The 25272-nt window shown below is 57.5% G+C and overlaps 2 protein-coding genes across 2 annotated transcripts; one reads left to right on the top strand and one right to left on the bottom strand.

The window, feature by feature from the left end:
* Positions 1 to 368: 368 nt before the first annotated feature.
* Positions 369 to 2552, top strand: J7T54_006022 (uncharacterized protein; the record flags this gene model as incomplete). The annotated part of the gene is made up of 1 exon (XM_051502925.1): positions 369 to 2552. The coding sequence occupies one exon, from the start codon at positions 369 to 371 to the stop codon at positions 2550 to 2552; it is 2184 nt and encodes a 727-aa protein (XP_051366544.1).
* A 553-nt stretch (positions 2553 to 3105) lies between these two features.
* On the bottom strand, positions 3106 to 24858 carry J7T54_006021 (uncharacterized protein; the record flags this gene model as incomplete). Its single annotated transcript, XM_051502914.1, has 3 exons — positions 3106 to 4569; positions 4636 to 15402; positions 15487 to 24858. The coding sequence occupies 3 exons, from the start codon at positions 24856 to 24858 to the stop codon at positions 3106 to 3108; spliced, it is 21603 nt and encodes a 7200-aa protein (XP_051366543.1).
* Between the last annotated feature and the right edge of the window lie 414 nt (positions 24859 to 25272).

Raw genomic sequence — 25272 nt, 5'->3', positions numbered from 1 at the left:
GGAAAGAGCGACGCGAGGCTCGGCGAGCGCTGAGTTTAGCACCTTTCCGCAAATTGATGCCTCAGCCGGCACGTGGGCCCCAGCGTGTGGATACTCGGCTGGCTCCTAGTGACCTAGACTGTAGTCTCCTACCCCGGTCCGCGGGTCTTTGTGGTGGGGCTGGAGCTTGTCCACGGAACAGAGTAATGCCGCAAGCCGGCTCCAACAGCAACCACCAATTCGAGTGCAATTGACGTCGTGACACATCTTGCCCGCCAGACTAGAGTCGGCAACCCCTACGAACATAACTGTCACTCACCTCAGCTGTCGCGACTGGACATGCCGACATCATAAGGAACTGAATCCTCCAAGAGCACTCGGACGGCCCAATGGCCACCGCGTCTCGATGTCGTGCCAAAACCCGGCAACCGACGCCGAGCTTCCAAGCTGCCATCTGGGTCACTGATCTGATGCTACGCCAGGCATACGAGCAGTTCCAGCGCCGCACCCTCATCACCAGCAGCCTGACCGGCGCACACAAGAATTCCCCCGAGGCACGACGGCGGCGCCTGGGGCGCAGGCAATTGACGGCCTTTCTCGAACCTCCCTCGCCGTACCAGCAATCGTGGTACTTTGAGCTGCTGGGCAACAAGAACGAGTGGACGTGGCATCCGCCGTCCAATGCCCAGCAGCGGAGGCAGAAGGAAGCCAAGATCACAGTCGAGAGCGTTTTGGAGAAGATCACACGATGGCTTGAGGCGTCGGACCTGGACAAACCCTTTTTAGACCCACCGGTCGATGATGCTCAAAGCCTCGACACAGTACCAAGTGCTGCAGAGCGCGGGTCCCTGCTCACAGAGGTGGATTCACTCTGTCGCGAAGTGGCTTCCTTCCAAAAGATCGATGATGGCCGGTTAAAACACGCACTAAATGCGTGCTGCAAGCAATTACAGTCACGCATCGATCGCCTGGACTTTTCTGCCAACGACGTCGCGGCACTGTTGCTGCCGAGCACGCACACGGACTGGCACCCCGATCTCACGCGAAAACATCACGCCATGATCACGCATCGACTCGCGAAAACAATGTTCGACATGTTGTTCGCCGTGCACAAAAAGGCACCTACGACGCAGACGCTCGAGGCACTGCAGGCTATCGTCACGGGCATCTACGCAATGCCTCCGAGCCACCATCAATTCCGGCTCTTTTCATTTCTCATGCACATCCCACTATCGGGGCGCGATGCCGTTCTCGATGAGGAGGGTCTCAAGTACATCCTAGAAGCCTTTGTCAATATCCATGGCGACTACATTACAGCACTACCGATGCACGAGTGGCATGTGCGAATCGCCAAATTCTCGGAGACTTTCAATAAATTCCCGACATCGGTACTCAAGTCCCTTGTCGACGGTGGCAAGGTATGGAGCAACGAATCATCCCGTCAACGGGACCTGACGTGGCTGCTGCTCCACGCCCTAAGCACAAAGGAAAGCGTCACAGACGTTCTAGCCATGGCCCAGACCTTTCGCGAGCGCCACGGGCGCTCAGAGAATGAGGGCTTCACATCATCCGAGGCACGAGCCCTGGTGATGGCGCGCATGCGCGCAGGCGGATTCGTAAGCAGAGACTGGGTTATCGACATGCACAAGCAGAGCCAACGATACTCGCGTGAGGCATCGCGTTGGACGGCGCTCGCCGCGACATTTGAGGACCCGACGTTCCAGGGTAACAATGCGGCGCTGAAGATACAGGACTTTGTGCAATTCCAGCCTTTCGACAAGATGGTCACGCGCTTCGACGTGCAAAGGTGGCAACTACAGGCTCTGATTCTGTCGTGGATAGATCCCGAAGCCAGCAACTTGGGCCCTGCGGCCCTCCGCATTCTGGAAAGAGTTGCCGTCCTTACGAGTGCGAAGTCCATCAATGTCCGATTATTTGAGGAGCTGGAGCACGTCTTTCACATCCTGCGCACCGGGGGAAAGCTACTTATGCTCGGTAAAGGAAAGGATTACTCGACCTTGTCAATGGATACTGTCCGCATAAGGCTTGAAGAGCTGCTAGTCCGAACGGCCTGTCGGTACATGGAGACCAAGGAGTTGAGCAACCGTCAGGCCTTGAAGGGTGTTTCCCTGTGTCTCCAGGCTAGCGAGACCATCGCAAGGCCTGTGTGCGGCCTCGGGGGCCAACCAGCCGTGGGCTCGCCGGCAGTACTGCGTGTTGTGTCCGAGGTTGTGTTACAAGATCTCGAGGACGGGCAGTATGGGAGAAGTGCGCGTCTACAATGGTTCGTTGGCAAGGTTCGCCAGTACCACGGCGAATGCGAAGCAGATAAGGTCCAGAAGACACTCCACGGCTGGCGTAATTTGCTGGCTGCCCGTAGCGCGCAGGCATGGACTTCGGCGAACGAGGGAGTTAACTCGCGGCCGAAACGGAAGAGACGCGCCGAAAGACAGGGGGCGTCTTCGAGTCCTGTCGAGGCTTCATTGGTGGCGGACGAGTCACTTGCAACGGATACGTCGACATCTTCCCCAGATCCGTTTGCCAACCTCAGTGCTGAGCGCAGGACATCCTGAAGTATGAAGTGTGAGGGGCAACGTTCTGCATGCGGGTTGATATAACATGCGAGAGGACACCTAGATAGAGATGATGAATATACCCAGCTAGTGTTTACAAGCGAGCCGATACCAAGTGTGCCAACATGAATGCCACAGACATCGTTGTGATTGTATCTCATTCTGCGGCACCATGGAGTACTCCAAGCACCACTATAGCGCTCGTTACTACGGATGGCAATATTCGTGTGAGCAAGAGCAGGCTTGCAAAACATGATAAGAGCATAAGTAATAGATTGCATAAGGGACATCATATATAAACATGTCGGCCGTAATACTCTAACAGAGAAGAAATCAAAGAAATGTGAAAAAGAATCAAGAAAGAGAATGAAAGCAAAAAGCACCCGAACCCAACGCAAGTAAAATCCTGGATATCATAACCAACCGACCCAAACGTCTGCAACCCTTTCCCATGCCCATCCGTGTAATCGATCCTGGACCCGGACCTTGCGATTCATTACCCCAACCGATTCTATTCCCATCCCATATCGTGCACAAAGACGTGTTGGTGCACCTACTCGCCCATGTTCTCCGTGACGACACTAATGTGGCTGCGGCCACCGAGCAGCGACGCCCCCCCAGCGTCGCTCGATGCCGCATAGCCCCGGCGCCCCTTGGGCGTCGCGACAACCACCTGGGCGGGGCACACCACAATCTCCTCGTCCCCTACACCATCATCGCCGCCCCTCTTGACCACGAGGGGGAAGAGGACGACGCGGACTACTGCGCCCTCGGCCTCGAGGTCTTCGTTGGACGACGTGTTCTTCCCAGAGCGCTCATTCATCATGCTGGCGTTGAACTGAACCGTGGCCGCCAGTTCGCCTTCCGAGTCATACTCGGGTTGCAGTGGCGGGAGCATCATGTACTCCGCCTTTTGCGTGCGCATCTCAATGGACAGATCCACAGCCTCGCGGAGGACACGCCGCAGCTGGGTCTGAATCTGGCTCTCGAGATTGCCCGGCGGCGGGAGAATCTTGCAGAGCGTCTGGAAAATAGCCTGGACCACGGCCTCGGTATCCTGGTCCTTTTGTTGCTTGAAATTGTCTCGCTTGGCGAGAAGTGTCAGCGTCACGGCGCGCCACTGGCGGACAGCGTGTGGCGGCCCGACCTCTGTGAGGTTCTTCTCGAGCGACTTGAGCTTCTGGCGCTGCTCTCTGTCCATGCCAAAGAGATAGCGCGTAAATACAAACTCCCAGATCATGTTCATCGTCATGGACATGAAAATGTCCCGACGCTTGACACGATCTGCGAGATATCTGTCGACATCGGAGCCGTCCAGCACGGCATTGTCGAGGCGGTCAATGGTCTTCTCATCGTTGATCTCACTGGTCAACCGGCATGCGCGCATGTCGGAGAACTTGGAGAAGCGCAGCACCCACTGCTGGACGTGGGAGCAGAGCTGCTGGCAGCGGTTGTCAAAGTGGTCCTCATCTCTGATGTTGAGAAAGTCGCCGTCGGCAGCCTTGGACTCGAGTATCTTACGCTGCATCTCGCGGATCTGTTCCTTGGCATCCTCGAGCTGCGCGCGCAGTTCGGCAATCTCGGCGTCCTTGTCCGACAGGGACTGCTGGAAGGTGTTGTGGGCGCCCCGCGCCTCGGTGAGCTCTCGCGTGACGCTGGCATGGCGAGACTCGAGATCTTTGTAGCGGCCATGGTCTTGTTTGGCGAGCTCGGCGTTGGCACTGGTGAGGCCGTCGTTGACTTCGGTGAGGCGTGTGACTTCGTTCTGCAGGAACTGCAGGGACGCCTTGAGCGACTCAATCTCGGAGTCGCGGTCGGATAGCGCAGTCGCGGCGCGCTGAGCTTGCGTGAGGTTCTGCTCGGCGTGTGATCGTGCCTCGCTCAGCATGCGGTTCTCTGCGAGGAGCTGGTCGACTCTGGATTCCAGCTCGAGCACCTGCATGCTTTGTCTGCGTCGCATGCTGTGGGGCCGAGTCGGGGATCTGGGCGAGCCGATGCGGCCCTCGCCAAAGCCATCCTGGTCGTCGTCAGTTTGATGGGGATCGAGGGAGGAACGGGGAAGAGGAGGAGGGCAGCGACTCACGTAAACATCGGTCATGTCCTTTTGACGGACACGACCCTCATTGGCGACGGGTGTCGGGGTGTTTTGTTGACGGAGGGCTCTGAGGTCGCCGCTCATGCGCTTGTCGACCCGGCGAAGTGGAGGTGTGGGGGTGTTTCTGGGCGGCAGCTGGGGGGTGCTGCTGCCTGAGCCTCTGCCCATGCCTGGACTTTCAGGCCGCAGCTTGAGTGGCTCAGGCGTGTGTTTACGCACGAGGCTGGTGTTGGACAGGGAACGTCGCGCCTGTGGCTGGGGCCCCACCGTAGCCCCGCCATGACTGTCTTGTGGCTGGGGCTTGCGGCTGGTGCTCGAGTGGTCAGAGACGCTGCGAGATGAATTGGCTGCTGGACCTGGACCAGCTCCAGCTGCCTGCGAGAGCTCGCCATAATTGCGTGACCTGACGCTACGCAGCGACGGTGACTCCCGTATTTCTCTGGATACTCTTGGTGCCGTCCCCGTTGGTGGCATGGCAGCCGCCTCGCGCAAGTCTCCATAGCCCTTTGATTTGCTTGACCTCAGTGATGGCGATTCGCGCAGTTCCCTCGGGCGCACGAACGAGGGCGACTCGATGAGCTCCCTCGGCTTTGGCAGTGTGGGCGTGTCCCTCAAGCCTCGAGTGCGTCCTATTGATGGAGATTCTCGGAGCGTCCGAGGCTGACCTGTCGTTGCGGGCGTCAAAGCCGCAGCTGGGCTGGAGGGCTCGCATTGTTGGACCACCGCTTTCCGTGTGCTTCTTCTCTTCTCGGGCTCCGGAGTCAGCTCAAGCGCGACTGGTTCTTGTAGCACCGGAGTCCCAAAAGCCGTTCCCACCTTTCTGTTCGTAGGCGTCTTTGCTGCCCGCACTTCAGGCTCGTCTCGACGGCGTTGTTGCTCCTGCCCCTCTGCAGCCAGACGAGCACGGCTGCGACGCTGATGGAGTCTCGGTGCCCCGGCCGCAGGACTTATGTCAAGTTCGGCATCAGTTCCTGCTGGCTGCAGTTCTCTGCTCGCGTAGCTCGGCTCAGGTTCTGGCTCGGGTACTTCTTCAACAGCAGGTAGGGATCGCGCCGGCGACAGCCGTGAGCCCCCACAGTCAGAGTTCAGGGGACCAACAAGGGCTGATGCTTGTGTATCTTCCTGCAACAGACCACTCGTAGGCACTTCCACATCCGAAGGGAATCGTAAAAGGCTGGGCGGCGATCTAGACGCCGTTATCATCTCGCCGCGACCCACGACTGGACTCTCTTCCACCTCCTCGTCGTCTAGGGGCGCACCTTGGCGAGGTGTCTCTTTCCACCCGCCTTCGGACCCTGACAAGCTCTCACCTCGAGGGGTCAACAGCGATTCGTTGCCCTCGGTTGTTTCGACATCGAGAAGGGCCTCCGAACGGGGACCCTGGTCAGATTCGACCACTTCAGTCGAGCCAGGAGCCTCGACTGGTTCTGTTAATGCCCTGGCCTCCTTCTCCTCCTTTGGCTCTGGCTTTTCATCCACGGCCCGGAGAACTTTGTCTTCTTTCTCATCCACCACCTTCTCCTTTTTCTCGGTCTTCTTCTCCTTCTTCCCGCTAGTGCTCTTGAACGAGGCTGCCGTTGCGGTGAGTGCTGCGCCTGCTGCAGCCATGGTCAACGACTCCCCACCAGACGTCTCTGCTGAGTCTTGGGGCGCTGTTGCTTCTTTTGACGTAGGTACTGGCTCAGCCGATGCTTCAATATCTTGCAGCCTGGGGCTGGGGTTTGCCGTAACTTCTTGCATCTTGACGTCGTCGTCTTTGCTGGGCCCATGCCTGGCGGAGTCTTTGACATGGATATCTTCAGTAGACCCAGTGATGCCTAGCATCATGACCTCGTCCTCAGTCACTGGCAAAGTTTGAGTGCGGTCTGACGCGGGAGACTCTGCCCCCGGAGTCATGACCGTGTCTCTGTCCACCTTGTCGTCTTTGGGCTGCTGACGGAGGTCCGCTTGACCACTCTGTGGGATTCCTTCCAGAGCTTCAGGGCCGGTAGGTACCGGCAAGGGCTCTTCAGAGGGCGTTGATGTCTGGACTGATTCCTCCAGCATTTCTTGCGCAGACATGCGCTTCTTGTCCTTGTTGTTTTCTGCAATCGGGCTTGCTGGAGTAGCGTCCTCCGCTTTTCCGGTCAAGACGGTTGGTCCAGGTTGGTCAAGTTCCATGGCAGTGACGGATTCGGGTACTCTGTCAACTGGCTCTTCGACGTCTTGAGTGTCCACTTCGGTTTCCGGATGTGCCAGAAGTGTCGTCGATGTCACGTCTTCGACCTGCGGCGAGCTGGACTCCGCAACAGGAGTATCCTCGTGGCGCACGTCTTCGGCTGCATGTCCATCGCCTTGCGTCAAGTCCCTGGCCTCGGATGTAGCGTCCGCTAGGCTCGGAATTGCCCCGTCTTGATGAGTGGTCTCCGTGGCCTCAGGTAGGTTGCCCGTTTGCTCCGCGGGCTCTTCAGTCGCTTCGCCGCCTGACGGTTTTACTGAAGCTGCAGCTTGAGCGAGCTTCTTGGCTTTCTTCTTGTCCTTCTTCGACTTCTTTACAGAACTCCCCTTTTCATCCCTCTTCCCCTCCTCCTCCTCCTCCTCCTTCGTTGCCATGTACTCTAGCGCTTCTTCCAACTCCGTATCTGCGGACCCCATCTCCACCGGTACTGGCGATTCGCCAATCAATGTCTTAGGCACATCAGTTGTGTTATGGCCAACATCGGCTGCCTTTTTCTCCGTCGTCTTCTCATCCTCCTTAGGCAGCTCGTAACTGACTTGGGCACTCCAAACATCCCGATCGTCAGTAGCAGCTTCAGCAGGTTTTGGAGAGGGTTCTGCTGTCGCTGCCGGGGTTGTGTCAGCCTTAGCAGACGTGGCGGGTCTGTCGGTGTCGCCACCGTCGCCGACAAGTGGCTTGGAGTCGCCTGGCTCGGGCACTTTCTCGCTTGCCTCTACAGGCGTGGCTGGTTTCAATGTTGCAGTGGGCGGCACCTCAAAAGGATCAGGGAGCCCCAGAGCCTTGGCTTCCTTCTTACGTCTTTTGATCTCCTTCTTTGACATGCCTTCTGTTGACAGTGGTTGCGCCTTAGGCTCTTGACCTGCAATGTCCTCCATGTCATCGTGGGCAGAACCGGTGACATCGCGAGGTGCCATAACAGTGGCGGCATGGGAGTCGACATCTTGGTTGGAAGTGGGCTCTTCAAATGCCGTGGGCTCGACAGGCTTGATAGGCTCGACGGGCTCTTCGACTACCGCTGGTTGTGCTGCGGGCAGCTGAGCAACGTCAGAGTCAGCCGCGACCTCAGTCACCACTAGGCCTGCGCTCCCAGCCTGTTCAGCAGGCGGCTCCTCCACAGGCTCGGGCTCCTTGGGAGTTTCAAAAGTCGGCTCCCGGTCCGTTGCTGCGGCCTTGGACTTTGCCTTCTTCCGCTTCTTCTTCTCCTTCTTCGACAAGCCGGCAAGGTCTCCATCATTGTCATCGAATGATGGTGTTGCGGGTCCTTCAATGACAATGGCATCTTGTGCACTGTCCTCTGTCGCCTTGGAATCAGGTTCCACCTCCGCCTGCACTTCCTCAGACACCGTAGCGACCGGCGGCTGAGGAGTTTCAATCACGGTGGGTTGGTCACCGGCCATGATGGCAGCATTGTCTTGTGTGTCTTCCTCGGGCTCAGTGATTTCAACAGGCAGCTGTGGTCTTGCCGACACGTTGTCCGGTTCGTCAACCCCCGGCTGGGCCAAAGACTCAGAAGCAGTTCCAACTTCCATTGTTGGCTCAATAGCTTCTGAGGGCTTCTTATCTTGGTCGGCAGCTTCCTGTGCAGTAGATTTCGAGACCTCTGTCGTAGCCTTGGCCTTTGCCAGTTCCTTCTTCCTCTTTTTCTTCTCTTTGCTGGAGAGCCCCTTTGCCCAGTCTTCATCCTCCTTGTCTGCTTCCCCAGTCTCCTCTGCCGGTGCCTCGATCCCGGCTGCCGGCTCCACAACTGAGACTTCCTTAGTTGGTTCGGTCCCCGCAGGCTCAGCGGAAGCTTCGATTTCTTGAGTGGCATCGGCTTGAGCGACCTCGTCAGAAGAAGTTTGTCCTGCTTTGGCTCCTCCCTTAGCCTGATCGCTCGCAACTTCAGTTTCCGGGGCAAGAGCCTGAGCTGCCTCGATTTCCTTCTTCCTACGTTTCTTTTCTTTCTTCGACAGGCCCGCAGCCCAGTTCTCGTCACCCATGGTCTCCTCAGCAGCAGGGCCTGACAGCGAAGTCGCCGCGGCTGCTGGCACTGGCTCCATTTGGTCGCCCTGCTGATCACTGATAGTATTTTCCTCTTCTTCCACAACGGCAGAGGTAGGGAGTTCGGAGCTCTGGGCACCTTCACTTCCAGCCTGCTGTTCTGCGGCATGTTCCTGCTGGGGTTGGTGCTCTTCATGCCGCTCTGCAGCCGTCAGTCCTGAGTTGATAGGAGTAGCGACCTGATCACCCTCGGAAGAACGCTCCAACGAAGCACTGACAGGGCCTGCAGCGGGCTCGAGGGGTTCAAGGGTGACGCGAGTTGCATCAGCAGCCGCTTGCTCGGCCAATTCTTTCTCGCGCTCCTTGAGTTTCTTTTTCTTCTGTTTCTTGGTCAACCCAACGGCCCAGCTTTCATCAACATCTTCGTCCGGGGTAGGCTTCGGTTCGTGAGGCTGAGAAACGGCATCAACTTCACCTACGTTCTCGGCCTCTGCTAAAGGTTTCTCAGTCGAGGCAGGGGGCAAATCCGAGGCAGGGTTTTCCACGACGAGTGCAGAGGTCTGTTGACTGTCGGCATCAACAGTTGGCTCAATAGCTGCTTTCTCTTCTGCAGGCTCTGCCTTTTCCTCCCTTGTTGACTTCTCCTCCTCTTCGATAGGTGCCGCGGGGACGAGAGAACCGTCGGAAGAGTCTTCATGTTTGGCAGGGGTTTCTTCCGAGGCATCTGCCTGGGGCGTCGGGGCGACTTCAGGCTCCTCTGGAGCGGCAGGGGTCACTGAAGCGGCTGCTGCCGCCGCCTCTGCTTCTTTCATTGCTGCAGCCTTGGCCTTCTCACGTCTTTTCCTCTCCTTTTTGGACAATTTGGACCAGTCCTCCTCCTCATAGGCAGTCGGGGCCGCCAGCACATTTACAGTGTCCTTGTCCATGGCTTCAGTAGCTGCTGGATCCTTGTCTGTAAGCGCCTGGGTAGCTTCGACGATCGGCTCGGGCGTAGGCTCAGGTTCACCTGCATGAGCAGCATTTTGATCAGCTGATGACTCGACAGTAGGATGGCCATGATCGACAACAGCTTCTGGCAGAAGGGTCAGAGAAGTATCAGCAGGATCGGCACCAGCCAGCTCGTCAGCAGCTTGTTTTACAACAGGCTCCTGGTGCACCCCCTCAATATCGGCAGCTTGGACGTCGGCATTTACTGCGCTTCGCGTTGTTTCGGACTGTTCAGCCTCCTTGCGTGCCGTGTCTTCCCTCCTTTTCTTGACGCGCTCCTTGAGCGCAGCGTGTCGTTTGCGATCTGCTGCCTTGACAAGTCTCTTCTGCTTCGCCAATTTAGCCTCAAGCACGGAGAACTCTTTCTCTTCCTCGGCTGCGAGCTGTGCTTCTGCTTCGTCTTCTGGCGAAAGGTCGAGTGTGGAATCCACCCCATGTGTCGGCACCTTCTCTGGAGCCAGATCTAGGCTAGACTTGGTCTCTGTCGCCTCTTTGACGGAGTCGGCCTTATCATCAGCACCTTCCGCTGGGGCCTTGCTCATGGTGGTTTGGTCCGGCGCCATGTCTTGAGGCTCGACGTCAGCTACCGGTGTTGCTTCCTGTTGAGCCGAAGCACGCGCAGCGGCCATCTCCTTGAGCTTCTTCTTTTTTTGCTTGACAGATAAGCCGAATGCCCAGCTCTCATCCTCCTCAGGCGGCACTCCCTCAGCAATCGGCGTGGTACTCTGCTGCGTTTCAGTCGCGGCTTCTCCGCTCTGCTCTGTTGCGGGTGCGCAGATCTGGTTGACAATCTCGGCGCTGCCAGCCTCGTTGCCTTCAGTAAGCTCGTTGACTGGTGCCGTGGCAACTGGTTCAGCTTCAGAAGCCTCTCCCTCAGATGTATCCTTGGTAAGGACTTCAGGGACAACCTCCTCTACCTGTTTCTCTGAAGCAGCCTGGGGACTTAGTTCAGCAGTAGCCTGAGTAGTGGTTTCAGCGGTAGTAGTATCATCCACATTTGGAGGAGGCGCCGTTGCCGCAGCTAATCTAGCCTTCTCCATCTCCTTGGCCTTCTTCCTCTTCTCTTTCTTTGTCAAACCAACAACCCAGCTTTCATCATCTTCCACGTTGATTTCTGATGTGTCTGCCTCAGGATCAGGGGAATCATTTTTGGCTGGTGTTGCTTCAGCTTCGGCTGGACCAGCTTCAACACCTCGCTCTGGCGGTTCGCCAGCCGAAGCACCTCCCATCTGCGCGGAGGCCTCCTTGTCTGCTTCAGGATTGTCATCAGGCGGGGGCACAGTGACAAGATCACTAGGCGCGTCAGCCTTGCCTCCCGATGCCGATTCGGGGTTTCTTTGCTCCTCGGTCGCAGCTTTAGCGGCAGCCATCTCCTTGAGCTTCTTCTTTTTCTGCTTGTTGGATAGTTCTACTGCCCAGCTCATGTCGTCTTCAGGCTTCTGCTGGGGTTGATCACCTATCGTGAGGTCCACACCAGAAGGCTTCTCTGTCGGGTAATCAGTGACCTCAGACGGCTCATTTGCGTCCCAAGAGTATTCCTGCAAAGCCTTTTCCTTGGCCATTTCAGACTCTTCGGCAGCTGGTGCTGTAGTATCTGCAACTTCCACTGTAGCTTGGTCTGCGCCAGACTCTTTTGTAAGTTCAACTGGAGTCACTGCCTGCGCATCGGCAGCTAGCGCAGCAGCCTTGGCCATCTCCTTTTTGCGTTTCTTGATCTGGCTCTTTGACAGTCCTTGCATCCAGCTGTCGTCCTCGACAGCGGCGGGAGGGTCATTACTGATATCGGCTTTAGGGTCGTTGAGCGCTTCTGTGGATTGCTGCTCTCGCTGAGGTGAATCCGTTTCCGATTTGTCGACTTGCCCAGATGGAACTGCTTCAGCAGGGTCAAGGGATTCAACTGCAGCTTCAGAAAGCTTTTTCTCGGAAGCAGCCAGGTCAGCTGACTGGGTATCAGCTGAAACCTCCTCAGGGACACTGGGACTGGGCTCGACATCAGCAAATTCGGTTCCTGAAGCGTCGGCTGGTGATTGCTTGGCGGCGTTTGCGACAGTTTCGGCGTCAGCGGCGGCATCAGCGGCAGCTTCACGCTGAGCCGCCTCCTTCTCCATTTCCTTCTTGCGCTTCTTGATCTGGCTCTTCGAGAGACCGATCATCCAGCTGTCATCGTCCAAAGGCATGGGCGCGGCTTCTTCTGCGGGAGCTGCGGCTGCGGTGGGTTCTGTCTCGCCATGTGATGGTTCAACCTCCACGGGGGCAACAGCTTGAGTCGCAACTTGCCCAGACTCGGCGATGCCGGAGTCAGGGATATCGCTAGTCAAGTCTTCAGGCTGCTTCAGGTCGGTCTGCTTGGCCTCTTCAACGAATGTCTCGTGAGGCTGCTCGGCAGCTGCAGCTCCAGCGTCGGCAGGTTCTTGTGCTGTATCCTGAGCCTGGCCCTTGGCATTTGCTGCAGCCTCAGCCTCAGCCTCAGCTTCAGCCATTGCTTTCTTGCGTTTCTTGATCTGGCTCTTTGAAAGGCCTTTCATCCAGTTATCATCCTCAGCCGGAGCACTCTCGACCCGTGATTCAGTCACAGTCTCTTTCACTGGTGCCTCGGGTTCGGTTCTGGTATTCGTCGGCTCGTCATCAACAGCAGAGACCATGCGCTCTGAGGCATCGTTGGCAGCAGGCGTTGGGTTATTGGCCCCGATATCAGTCGTCGAAGGAGCGGGGGCTTGGTCATGGGAGCTAAGGAGGGATTGAGGCTCGTCTAATTCCTGGCTCGGCATGTCTGCAGGCGTATCGCTGACCAGCTCCTCGTTTGCATTCGTCATCTCGGTGGTAGATTCTTGTTGCTGGATAGCTTCTGAATCCATCTCCTTTGTGGATGCGAGCGAAGTCTCAGGATGAGCCTCTGGCTTTTCTGGCATTGAATCATCTGCTGCGGCAGATTTTGCCGCTTCGGCCATCGCCTTCTTCCTTTTCTTGATCTGCGATTTGGACAGCCCGACCATCCACCTCTCGTCCTCTTCGGCTGCAGGTGCGGATATCGGGTGGGATGGGTCGTACTCAGGCTCTTCCAAGCTAGGTTGAGACTCTTGGGCCTCCGGACCTGATGCAGTGACAGACTCACCCATAGTCTCTGGGGGCTCGACTTCTGCAGTTGGGGCCTTCACATCATCCACTTCCAAAACTGTTTTGACAACGGCTGGCTCGGGCTCAGTCGTGGATTCAGAAGGGATAGTGTCGCCGCCAGTGGGAGCGGCCTCTTCAGCACCCTCTTTGGCCGAGGTTTCGGTGGTGATCGTTGCCGGCTCTGCTGTTTCCTTTGACTGGGCTGTGGTTTTCTCCATTTCCTTCTTACGACGCTTGATCTCTTTCTTAGAGAGCCCCTTCATCCAATCATCAGTGCTGTCGGCAGTAAATGGTCGTACTCTATCCTGGGGAGTCTGGTCGACAGTAGCCGCAACGTCAGGCGCAGCAGTATCACCGGGGGAAGGGTCAGCCTCGTCCAGCGTTTCTAGCTTTGCTGCGTCTAAAGCCTCCCCATCGGAGGGTTTGGGAACTTCCTCCGACAGGTCCAATGCAGAAGGAGCAGGTCTAGCATCGCTCTCCGAGGCTGCCACACTGAGAGCAGCGTCGGCTTCTGTGAATGCCACATCTTGGGCGGATTCCGCTGCTGCTTCTGCATCAACAGTGGCATCATCAGTAGCATACTCGACAGGAGCAGCTGCGGCTGGGTCTTCGTCGGTCGCCTTTTCCTGTGCGAGAGCCTTGGCCTTCTCCGTTTCCTTCTTTCGACGCTTGATCTCCTTCTTCGACAGACCCGCCATCCAGGTGTCGTCGTCCTCGATTGCAGCAGTCTCGGCGGTATTGTTGTCAACTTGCGCGGGCGAAACAAGCTTTTCCATGGCAGATTCTGGCTCGTCATGTCCCTGAATCGCAGCAGGCTCAGCACCAGCCGGCTGCTCTGAAGCCAGAGGCTCGACATCATTGTCCCGCACTTCCGCCTCGTCGGGGGCAGTAGATGGCTCAGGCCTACTTGCTGTAGGGACCTCTTCAGCGGGTCTATTGGCAACCACTGTGTCGGTATCAGCGACCAACTGCTCGACGTCAGTTGCGTCTGCTGCGCTGGCAGCGGCTACCGCTGCTGCCTCAGCTTCTTTCGCCTTCTTCAGCTTCTTGATTTGCTTCTTGGACAGGCCTGCGTATTCATCCTCATTGGCTGGGGTCTCCTCCTCTTGTACCTTTTTCTCAGCAGTAGGAGTCTCTAACGCAGGTCGTCCGGTGGCGTCCGGCACTGCAGGGTTATCCAAAGATCGGGAGGGCTCTTCGGTCTCTTGATTCTCAGCTTGCGACTGCTCTCCCGGCGCTTTAGGCTCATCGCTGGGAACTTTGGTCCCTTCAGCAACTGCGTCCACGAAGGTCTCTGCCGGCGCAGATCCAATACCGGTTTGCGTTTTCTCGAGCTCAGATGCGTCAAGCTCAGGGCCAGCAGGCTTGGTTTCGCTGTCAACTTCTAGCGGAGCAGAGTCATCGTTTGAGGACGGCTGCGTATCACTGGCGGTCGCTGAGTCTTTGTCCTCGACTTCGGGATCAAGCGTGGTTGTGACCGAGTCTTGATGGGCTGCAGCAGTTGATGGGATGTTTTCAAGATCTGCTTCCGCAACATTGGGGGCCCTGGTATTGTCGTGATCCTGGGGACCAATGTCTGCTTCCAACGTGGCGCTCGCGGCGGCCGCGGCGGCCGCCCTCTCCTTCTTCATTTTCTTTTTCTGCTTATTGGACAAGCCAACAGCCCAGGACTCATCATCATCAACATCCACTGCAGATGGGAGCTGGGATGGCTCAGGCTTAGCTGCTGACTTGAGATCCTCGTTTGACGCTGTGTTCTCAGGAGCTGGAATCACCTCGATGGTGGCAGGTTCAGCGACACTTTCAGTACCCTCGGTCTCTGTTGGCACATCCACAATTGCGGATTCGCCCCCGGTAGGCTCCTCTACCGCAGGCTCCTCTACCACCGTGGAATACTCGGGTGTCGGGGGTTCTTCGACCGCGGCAGCCTCTTCGGTCACAACAGGCGTATCGGCAATGTCAGTAGGTTCAGATGACTGTCCAGCAGACGCCTCTCGGCTAGAGTCCTCAGCCGGCTCTACACTTGCAGCAGAAGCTGCTGCTGCTGCCCTCTCCTTCTTTAGCTTTTTCTTCTGCTTATTTGAGAGCCCCTTGGCCCAGGACTCATCATCTTCCGGGGTAGTGGCAGTTACTTCTTGCGACGAGACTTCTTCAGGTGTAGCGTCGCGGACCGGAGTGGACGTGTCAGCAGTGGCAAGGGGCTCAGACAAAGGCTTAGCCTCTTCTGTCGACTCATCTAGTTGTAAAGGCGAAGTCTCTTTGTTCTCTGGTTGACTCTTGGGCTCATCGTCATCCTGTGCAATAGCAGTAGGCTCGGTCGACTGCTCAGACATCTCGGGGACAGCAGCGGTCGGCTCGCTTTGTATGCCCGCGTTGTCTTTACTTTCCGAGTCACTTGGCACCGTCGAAGTAGCAGCCAAGGCGGCGGCGGCAGCAGCAGCACGTTCCTTTTTCAGCTTTTTTCTCTGTTTGTTAGACATGCCTGGGGGGAAAGAATCATCATCATTTTCATCAACATTGGCGGATTTGATCGCATCAACAGCAGCCGGCTCCTCAGATAGTTGAGCATCCGTGGCGGGCACTTCGGCAACAGCAACGTCTTGCTGTACGTCAGGCGCCTGTACAGCCGCCGGCACTGCCTCTGAGTCCGCAGGAGCAGGAGGCTCTACCTCGTCCATCGGCTCATGAGATCGGACACCGACAGCGGGTACGTCTTCAGAGATATCTTGCAGGGAAGATCGGCACTCCTTCCCATCGCCAGGAGTAGAGGTAGATTCACCAAGGTCGAATGACACAGACTTCTTTTTGTTCTTCTTGTTGTTGTCTTTGGAAGCAAGGCCAAGGTCCGCTGCTTCTTCTGTTGATAGTACATTGCCTTCATCCCCGTGAATGCCCGTATCCGACAAAGCCAGAGTTCCAGCAACTTGCAAATCCTGCGCGGCGCCCTCAGACACGGACTGGGGGCTGTCAACGACGACAGTCGATGTCGTGAAGGCGGGTTCTCCAGCGGCGTCCAAGTTGGGATCCGGTCTGGTCATCGATTCGGGTTCCTGTGCTTTCTCAGACTCGGGATCTTTAGCTTTCTTGTTCTTCTTGCTCTTCTTGGACTGTTTGGAACTGGACCCACCCCACTTGTCGTCAGGATTCGCGTCGCCGGATATGGACTCTGCAGGTGTGACGAAACCAGATGTGTTGTCTGGGCTGGTATCATCGGTTGGATCTCTGGCGGAGCCGGTCACGGCTTCCTCCCAGGCATCAGTGGTCTCGGACTCGGCATACTCAGCGCGAGGGGTTTGAGCACCCTCGTCGCCAGCTTCATAAAGTGGGTGATCCACTGGCTTTTTCGGTGTCTCGACACCAGGCTCGGCCTCTTCTGTCGTATCCGCTGGGTTGGCCAGCTGTTTCCTTCCTTTCTTGGACTTCTTACCGGTCACCAGGGTGCTCCATTCGTCCTCGGTGCCCTGGGATCCAGGAGTGGAAGACCGTGGCTTGTCCCATCCGAGGTCATCTGTCGGCGTTTCTGGCTGAACAGTAGGCTTCGAGAAAAATTCGTCCTCAATATCCCAGCCTTCGCCAACCGCGGGCGCCTCTTGCTCCTCCTGCTCGCCATAATACTCGTCCCCTTCATCTGCTTGTGGATCAAAGTCCCGCTCGTAGTCAAATTCGGGATTGTAACCACCCCAGCGGGGACGAGAACGCTGAGTCAGCGTCTCCTGTTGTGTGGTGTCGTTGGAGGGCTGATCGTCCTGGCTGAACAGCGGTTCCGATGGCTGTCTTTCAAGACCCGGGGCCTGTTCCGCTATTTCGCTGTCATCAACGTCGCCCTGAGGTACAACAGCTTCATTTTCATCGACACGATGGACTACGGTCGCAGTCTCGTCTGCCCCCCCTGGCGCAGCTGCTGTATCAACGTGCTCAGGGTCAAGTTTCGCTGTAACTGGGATTCCGTCTCTGGTCTCAGGAGCGGTCTGATTATTGGACTTTTCAGCAATTGGCTTGCCCTCTTCAGGAGCATCGAGTTGAAGCGCCAAAGCCTTCTTCTTGTCCTTCTTCTTCTTTTTCTTGGACTTGGTCGCTGTTTCCTCAGCAGGAGCAGGCACATCGTCTTGAACTGTGGTCTGTTCGGGAGCCGGCGCCTCAGGCTCCTCTGGCTTGACATCTGCTTCGGCAGGTTGGTCAAGGGTCTCGGGAACTGGCTCTCGGGTTGGGTCAGCTAGCGGGGAAACGGCTGCCTCATCAGCAGGCGACGCAGACTCTTCTGGCGTGCCCGACTTAATCCACGAGCTGTCGGCCTGGAGTGCTTTCTTGCGTTTCTTTTTCTCCTTCTTCGAGAGCGTCGGGGTGAGCTCTTGTTCGTCGGCAACGTCAACAGGTCCATCTTCCTTGGAATGTTGAGCAAGCTCGCGATCAGCAGGCGCAGTCGCATCAAGAACGACGGTCTGCTCGCTCTCGGTAGCAAGAACACTGTCTCCTTTCCTTTCATCTGCTTTGGAATCCGTTGGGATATCAGCCTCAGCGGCAGCGGGGTCAGCGACAGGCAGCTCGGCTTCAGGTTGCGGCTTGTCGCTGGCAGCAGATTCGTTCTCGGTGGGGAGAGCAATGCCGGCGGCTACGGCGGCTGCCGCAGCTGCCTTCTCCTTCCTCTTTTGCTTCTTACTCGTCTTACTACCGGAATCAACTTCGAGCTCCTCAGGTAGCACTTCGGGTGCTTCGATCTGCCCTTCTGCCGCTGAACTTTCTGGTGGCGCAGCCACTTCGGTGGGAGCCTGGAACCCAGGCGTTGCGGCCGATTCACCCTCAACAGCAGGTTCAGTAGCCGTGGAAACCTCGAGCGGAGCGTCTTCCTTGATTTCCTTTGAAGATGATTCTTCGGGGGGTGCTGACTCATCCGGTTCCAGCGCAGCTGCCTTTGCCTTCTTCTTCTTCTTCTTCTTGCCCTTCTTGCCGCCTGAATCAGCATCCATGGCAGCGGGCTGAACAACAGGCTCGGCGACAGCTTCAGCGACAGGCTTCGCTGCCACCTCCTCACTCTGTGCCACAGAGTTTTCGGGCAAGGCAGAAACAGTCGTCTCGTCAGCCACCTCGAGAGTGCCTTGGTCGATAGCAGCTTCAGCGACTGCAGCATCAGGTTCTGTAGTCTCCTCGGCTGGAGGCGCAAGTTCATCGGGTTGTTCAGCAGGAAGAGGAGTCTGCGAAGCTGTATCGATAACTGCATCGGTCTGCTCGGTTTCAGATGGTTTGCTTTCGCCTGCGTCCGGGGAGCTTGCTTCCACAATCACGAACTTCTTGTTCTTCTTCTTTTTCGACTTTGGCTTAGGCTCCCCATCATCCGTCGCTGCTACCTCAGTGTCCTCGGGTGCTACGACGGCGGCATCCGCGGTAGGTTCGACAGGCGGTTGGGGTTCATCGAAGATCACCTTCTCGATAGACTCGGCAGGGATGGTACTCGCCTCGGTCTGGGGCTCAGTCACGGCGTTGGGCCCGTCACTCTGAACGTCTTTTACATCTGTCGTGGTCTCAAGCTTTGTCCCTGGAGCGTCCAAGTCCAGTGACAATGCCTGCTTCTTCTTAGCAGCCTTTTTAGCTTTCTTCTTCGCTTTGCCCGTGAGGATGCTCAAGTCAATGTCGTCGTCGGCAGTTTGCCCCTCGGAAGCTGGTTCAGGTGCTGGCGAAGCATGTGCAGACAAGTCTCGGGTGCTTGGTGCCGCATCCTCTCGAGCGTCGGAGAGGTTCTCACCGGTCGACATCAAGCCTTCGTCAATGTCTGCAAGGCTGCGGCTGTTTCCAGATTTGGAGGGCGATGAAGCGATGTCGTGCAGCCTCTGCGCCACTGCCTCGTTGTCTACAGTCCTGTTCGACTTGGTGGAGGATGGCTCGGATTGCAGCAAGTACGAGCTTCGATCCTTTGACATGGCTTCAACGGGATCCGGGGTTTGCTGCTCCGCCGATTCGGCGCCTAGTTCGTCCACAACAGGTGGGAACTCGGGCCTGATCTCAGCCTTCGGCGTTGTCTCTTGTGATCCAGCACCATCATGTGGCACAAATGCTGGAATGGCCGTGTCGAGACTGAGTGGCGGTCCTCCACGGTCTGTTTCCGCATATCGGCCTTCAGCATACTCATCAGTCGACTCCCAGGCTTCAGATCCAGGGCCGGGGGAGCTCCTGGACGAGGCCTCGCTGGGAGGAAGAGCAGGCAGATCGGCCTGATCAATATCATCCGGTGCCGCTCCATGACGGTTGTGCTCGAGTAGATAGAGCGGTTTATACTCGCGGCTGTTGTCCCAAGACGTAGGACGAGCAGCGCGACGTGTTGAGCTAGGCGACTCAGGCATCTTTGGAGACCCGGCAGGCGACGGCCTAAGCACATTGGGCGACGATGGTCCAGATCGATTGCCCAATCTGAGTTGTATAGGGATAGCCGTGTTGCTGTGCGTCTTGACTGGTGTCTCCTGGGCGCTCTTACGCCTGGCGTGGGCTTGCTTTGTGTTCCTCTCCTCAGGCGGTGTGTCTGGCCTGCTGTCCGGCAGACTAGGCAGCTCCTCAGGGGCCTTGACGGGGGATCCAGGCTCGCTGGGAGGCAGAGGGAGAAGGTCGCCATATTGAGGGTCGATGGCCGGTTTAATGGCCCTGGCCACGACGTCGGGGTCCAGATCGACGTCGCGTGACCATTCAGTGATCTCTTGAGAAGGGTCCTTCTTCTCAGAGAGCGCATCGTTGGCATTGAGGCGGGAGAGGGTGGACGCAGCGGCATACCCAGCAACACCCGCCAAGCCGACACCCGCGCCAAGGGTGCCGGCATTACCTAAAAAAGACTGACTCTTTGACTTGTCGTCGTCTCTCTTAAAGATACTGGAGAAGAGGCCACCGCTGCTCCTCTTCTTCGAGAGCTCGGCTTTGCGACCACCGGGCGCGGACGCCACGGACTTGGCATCGTCATCGTCCTCATAGCGGTATGAGCGCCTGCTTGACTTCCTGTCATCACCGCGAGATTCGGACACAACGGAGCTAACGTCACGGTCCTCAAACAAATCCCGGGTTCTGTCCTTGTCTGGTGGCCCCTCACCATACTCATAGAAGTCCTCTGCAGTGCCACTGCGTCTCTTCGACTTTCGGCTGCGCCTCGAGGTTTCCGAACCAACTTCAGAGGGCGCTGCTGATCGTGATGGTGAATCGTAAGCGCCGGAATCGCGTCTAGAAGGAGAGTCATAGCCACTTGATTCACGTTTGTGCCTGCGGCGATGCTCCTTGGGCTCTTTCCAGTTATCGCCGCCGCGGCCGGCCTTGCTCAAGTCGTCGACAGAGTAGGAGCGCGAGGACTCATCCAAACCCGATTCGCGTTTCGACTTTTTCTTGTGCTTCTTGAGGTCCTCATCCACGCCATCTCCATTTTTATCCTTGGATAATGACAAGTCATCAACAGAATAGGAGTGGTCAATGGGGGCCGTGGTTGGCGAGTTGTACAAGCTCTTGGACTTTTTCTTGGCTTTTCTCGGCTCGTCCAAGTCATCGGTAGACCTTAGATCCCTGGAAGAAGCAAAATCGGCGAAGGAGTCAATGGGCACGGAAACGCGCGAGCTGTCGAAGTCATCCAAATCGCGGCTCCTACGGTCCATGGACTTTCGGTTCGATGAGTCAGGCCAAGTGCCATTCTCGACCTCAGCTTCGGAAACAGGCTCAGGCTCCGCGTAAACCTCGGTTTCCTTTGCTGATGATGCCGCCGCAGCTGCCTCGTCTTCCGCCTCCCTGGCCTCCTTAGCCTCCTTCTCGCGCTTGCGCCTCTCCTTCTTGCTGAGTTTGACAGGTGGCTCGTCTTCTACCACGGGAGCCGGATCAGGGACTTCGGCAAATGGTTCAGGCTCTTCGGCAGGCACATCACGAGCACTGCTAGACTCAGCAGCTTCATCAGCAAGCTGCTTCTGCAGCTTCTCCCGCCTCTTCTTCTCCTTCTTGCTGAGCTTGCTCGTGGGCGATGTAGCATTTTCAATAGACTCGGTGGGCTTGATCTCGTCCTTGGGAGTCTCGACCTCACCTAGAACAAACCCAGGCTCAGCCGGGCCGGTTTGTGGCTCACGCGAGGCAAGATCAGACACTGTTTCAGCGTACGCAGGCCTATACAGGCCATTGCCATTGATTTCGTTGGTGCCAGGAGGTGAGTCTCGGCGACGATATGTTGGGTCGTCAATGACAATGTTGGGATCGAAACCAGTATCCTTAAGCCCAGCTGCCAAAGTGGCAGCGAATTCAATGTCGTCGGCAAAGGTGCCAGGCATCTGCTCCGGGCTTGGACTGGAAGGCTTGGGTCCGGGGACAGGAGGTGCGCCATGATCATCTTCCACGCGATAAGCGTGGATGGACCGGCTTGAGCTGGGATCAATGTCCTTGGGCGACTCGACAACAATCCGAGGTTCATTGTCGGGCTCGATGCTGCTTCCAGCCATGGCAGCGGCAGCAGCTCCCCAGGCGCTCGTCTTGTCCAGGCTTGGCCTTGACAATCCGCGGTCATCGCCCAATTCGCGGTCATCCCTAGGCTCAGGCGTGACTACTTTGTACTGGTTTTCCCCCCAGCTGACAGACTTTGCAGGGACAGTCATGATCTCGCCGTTTGGTCCGACAACGACGGTAGGCCCAATGTCAGATTGTGCGGTGTCGTCCTCAATGTCCCGAGTTCGTCTCCTGCGGGAGCTGACACCAACCTCGGATTTTGACGATCTATTGTCGTCTCTGTCCTCGTCCTTGCGCCTCTTGCCGATGCTTACGTCTGACTTTGAAGACGAGTCTGTGTAATCGCGGTCGCGTACATCCCGACCCTTGCCATGTTCATTGATGCTGCGGTCGTCAGGTTGGTCCTTCTCTTCCTCCACTTCAATCCCAGGAGTGGTTTTGCGGCTGGATGCCGGGGTTGGGTACACCAGGTTCAAGAGTGGACGCGCTCGCTCAGTGGATTGCTCGTGTCGGTAGTCAGATCCGCCATACTCAGCGCGGAACCGTGCCAGCTCGCTGGGCGAGAAGACATTGTCAATCCTGACATCAGCGTTATGCTCACCGTACTGATCCTGAGTATGCTGCTTCATCTGTGGTGGGGTGACAATTGTCGGAGGATCAGCAATGTCGCCGTCGTCGTCCTTATCCCATTTGTCCATGACCGACTTCTCGAGAGTAACGCTACGGTTGCGGGCCTCATCCGAGGCAATTTTCCGTGCGGTCTCTTGCTCCCGATAGTATTGGTCTGCCTCGTCCTGTACTGTGTCCCTTCCACGCCGACTCCGGCTGCGGGATCTGGATTCGGGAGGTCCCTCACAACGCCTGCGACTCTCAGACCGAGAGGCTTCAGTCATGATGGCACCGGCCATGACGGCGGCCGACACAGGTGCTACAGCATGCGCTGCTTTGCTCGTGACGTAGTCTTTGGCTGCCTGTTGCTCCTCCGGGGTCGAATGCTTCTTGTATTCCTCCACCATCTTTTCGATCTCGAAGGAGTCCCTGCGGCTCAGGCGCCCTCCGTCAATCTCAGGGAAGTCAGGGTCTGAGTCGTCAAAAATTGGCTCCCGGTCAACGACGACAACAGATGGCGTCAAAGGCCTGGCGGATGCACCTAATGGCGGGTCGGTGTCATGGACTTGGTACTGGAAAGGGTCAATAGTCGATTTTTGGGTCGCCCTCTCCGTCTCCGTAGTCTCTTCGGAACCTGCCTTCGTAGGTAGGGGAGTGCCGCGATAGGCGTCGGGCACATTCTCGTCATGTTTTCGGCTTGAGCGCCTCGAGCTACGTGAGACCTCGCTACGACCATCGGCAGGCTCGTACTTGTCACGTCGTCTGTATGACTCGCGCGTCGGATCCTCTTCGACAGCGCGGTCCCGGTGTTTCCTCGAGACGTCGCTACGATCGTCGTGACGTGAGGAACGCTTGCGCTCCTTTTCCTTGTCCTTGTCGTCATATACGGAGGACCGAGAGTCGCGCTTGGATTTGCGTTCCTTGTCATTGCCACGGTCCTTGTCACGGTCCTTTTCGCGTCGCTTTTCCTTTTCGCGCTCCTTCTCGCTCTCCTTTTCGCGCACACGCTCTTTCTCTCGTTTCTCGCCACGCTCTGAGCGCCTTTCACGCTCACGACGATCGACATCAGCAACTTCGCGTGCCTCCTTGCGATCGCTAGGGTCATCTTTGCGGCCACTGACTAGCGCGGTTCCAGCAGCTGCAGCTGCCGCGCCAACTGCAGCAGCGCCAATCCAGTTTTTACTGTCAGAGCTCTCCTTTGGGGGCTTTGCATCACGACTCGTGACATCCTCGAGTTTCTCGGCATCGTACACCTTGGGAGATACCGTTTGCCGAGGGACAGGTTGCTGCAGGGGGACAGGCGCTGGCCTCGACCTCTGCGGGAGCTCGCGCTGCAATGAAGCGTCGAAGCGAGAAGGATCCGACGTCGCCACTGGGTAAACAGTGCGCATAGGGCCCAGGGGCTCGGTGCTAGAGCGTGTGAGAGGCCGCGGGTCACGCTTAAGTGGCTTGCCGTCCTCGCCAAACCCGCAGGGTGTGTTGATCATGCCACGGAGAGAGTTGACGGGGCCGAACAAGTGCGGATCGACAACTGAGCTCTTCCTGTCGGCCATGCGCCCAGCTGCTGCTGTCATTGCTGCGCCTGTCACAGCGCCGGTGGCAGCTGCCAATGTTGGGCGGATAGCCTGCGAAACGACCGTCCCATAGGCCATGGACGAATCGGCGCTATCATCGGACTCGGAATCAGAATCATCGGAGGCGGACTCCCAGTCTGAATCATCTGCGGAAGAGTCGACTCTCATCTTGGATCCCCCGAGTCCTCGGCTCTTGGTCCCCGGCTTTGAGTTCTGATAGTTGCTATACTGGGTGGCAGCAGAAACAAGACCAGATGGACGGGATAGTCCCGCCCTCCGCATGTCATCATCGTTGCTTGCCTTGGCAAGGTCAGAGAGCTGACGCCCAATAGCCATGATCTCGTCATCGGTCTTTCGCCGACGTGGCGTGGGTGCCTTGGGGACGAACTGGTTGTTCACATCATAGTACTCGGCCGCGAGGCCCCCCGCAGCTCCAGCGGCAGCCGTGGCCGCCAAGGGCGCGGCGTAGCTAGTCTCCGCTTCATGCTGTGTCGGGGGATGCGAGAATGATTGCGAATGCCCATGCGACGGCAAATATTGCGAGGGCGCCTGGGGTCGGTGGTGGTGGCTGCTGGAGGCCTGGGTCGCCGCGTAGGCGGCAGTACCCGCCGCCGCTGCCGTCGCTGCTCCTGCTGCTATTCCCGTAGAGGGCCCGGACGCCGAGGGCAGGGAGGATGAGTGGCCATGCTGCGATGGTCTGTCGTGTCTGGCCGTGAAATCGCGACTCGACTTCCTCCGTGGGATATAGCCCGTGCCGTATGCCAGGTCTGAGTTGACAGACGAGCTGGAAGAGTTGCCAAAGTACAGCACGCGTGCCCTTCGCTTCGCCTTGCCGCTCCTCCTCCGCCTTAGACGGCGGTGCTCTGATGGTGTGCGAAAAAAGGTGTTGAAGACACCGCCTAGTCCCCTGGGTTTGGGGACCTCGGGGTATCGTCGCGAGATGTCGAGAAGTGAGGAGGATGTGGAGCTCGAGCCGGACGAGCTGGAGTATGCCCTGTCGCGATGGTAGGATGGAATGTGGTTGTGTCTAGCGGTCTCGGCTGGTGCCGCGCCACCTGGCGCCCTTGTTGATGACTCGCCCGCTGTCTGTGAATAGTATTGTGAGGGTTGACCGCCACGATCATCGTGGGTCGTGCTGTAGTATGATGCCGACTCGTACTGGGGCGTGCCTGTGTTGTAAAATGACCTCGTCGCGGAGGGAGGGACGACACGCTCGGGAGAAGCTTGTCTCTCGGCGCGTCGCCGTCTCCTGGAGCTCTCAGGGCTCCGGCGACGGGAGTCATCCATCGTTGCTGGTTCCAACTGACTGCGTCGTGTGCGCCAACCGTGATGGGTGATCAAGCGGCTGCACTGCGCGGTGGGCAGTCCAGTCGTCGGCAGGTGGTGATTTTTGTTGTTGTTGCTGTTTTGGAAGGCGCTGCCCAGTCGGAGCAGATGCTCTCTCAGCTGCGTCTCCAGCCGTCAGATCTTCCAGTCAGGCCCGACTGGGTCGCTGGGGTGCCGGCTCCAGCCTCCAGTCCCCATCGTCGAAGAAGCGGTGGCTGGGATGGCCCTCTTCTGCCCAATCACATACTTGTCTCGCCGCTGATGGGCCACGGCCAGACCCGCCCGAGCCCAATTGAAGCTGAGATGGGGGGGCCACTGCAAGTGAAAGTCCATGATGTGGCTGACAGAATAAAGAGCAACGATCGCTTCAACTCA

This window comes from Emericellopsis cladophorae (genome assembly GCF_022114955.1).
Source record: "Emericellopsis cladophorae strain MUM 19.33 chromosome Unknown NODE_1_length_1489480_cov_119_871856, whole genome shotgun sequence".
NCBI classification, from domain to species: domain Eukaryota; kingdom Fungi; phylum Ascomycota; class Sordariomycetes; order Hypocreales; family Bionectriaceae; genus Emericellopsis; species Emericellopsis cladophorae.
The sequence above is the reverse complement of the archived record's forward strand: the minus strand, read 5'-3'. Positions and strand labels throughout refer to the sequence as shown.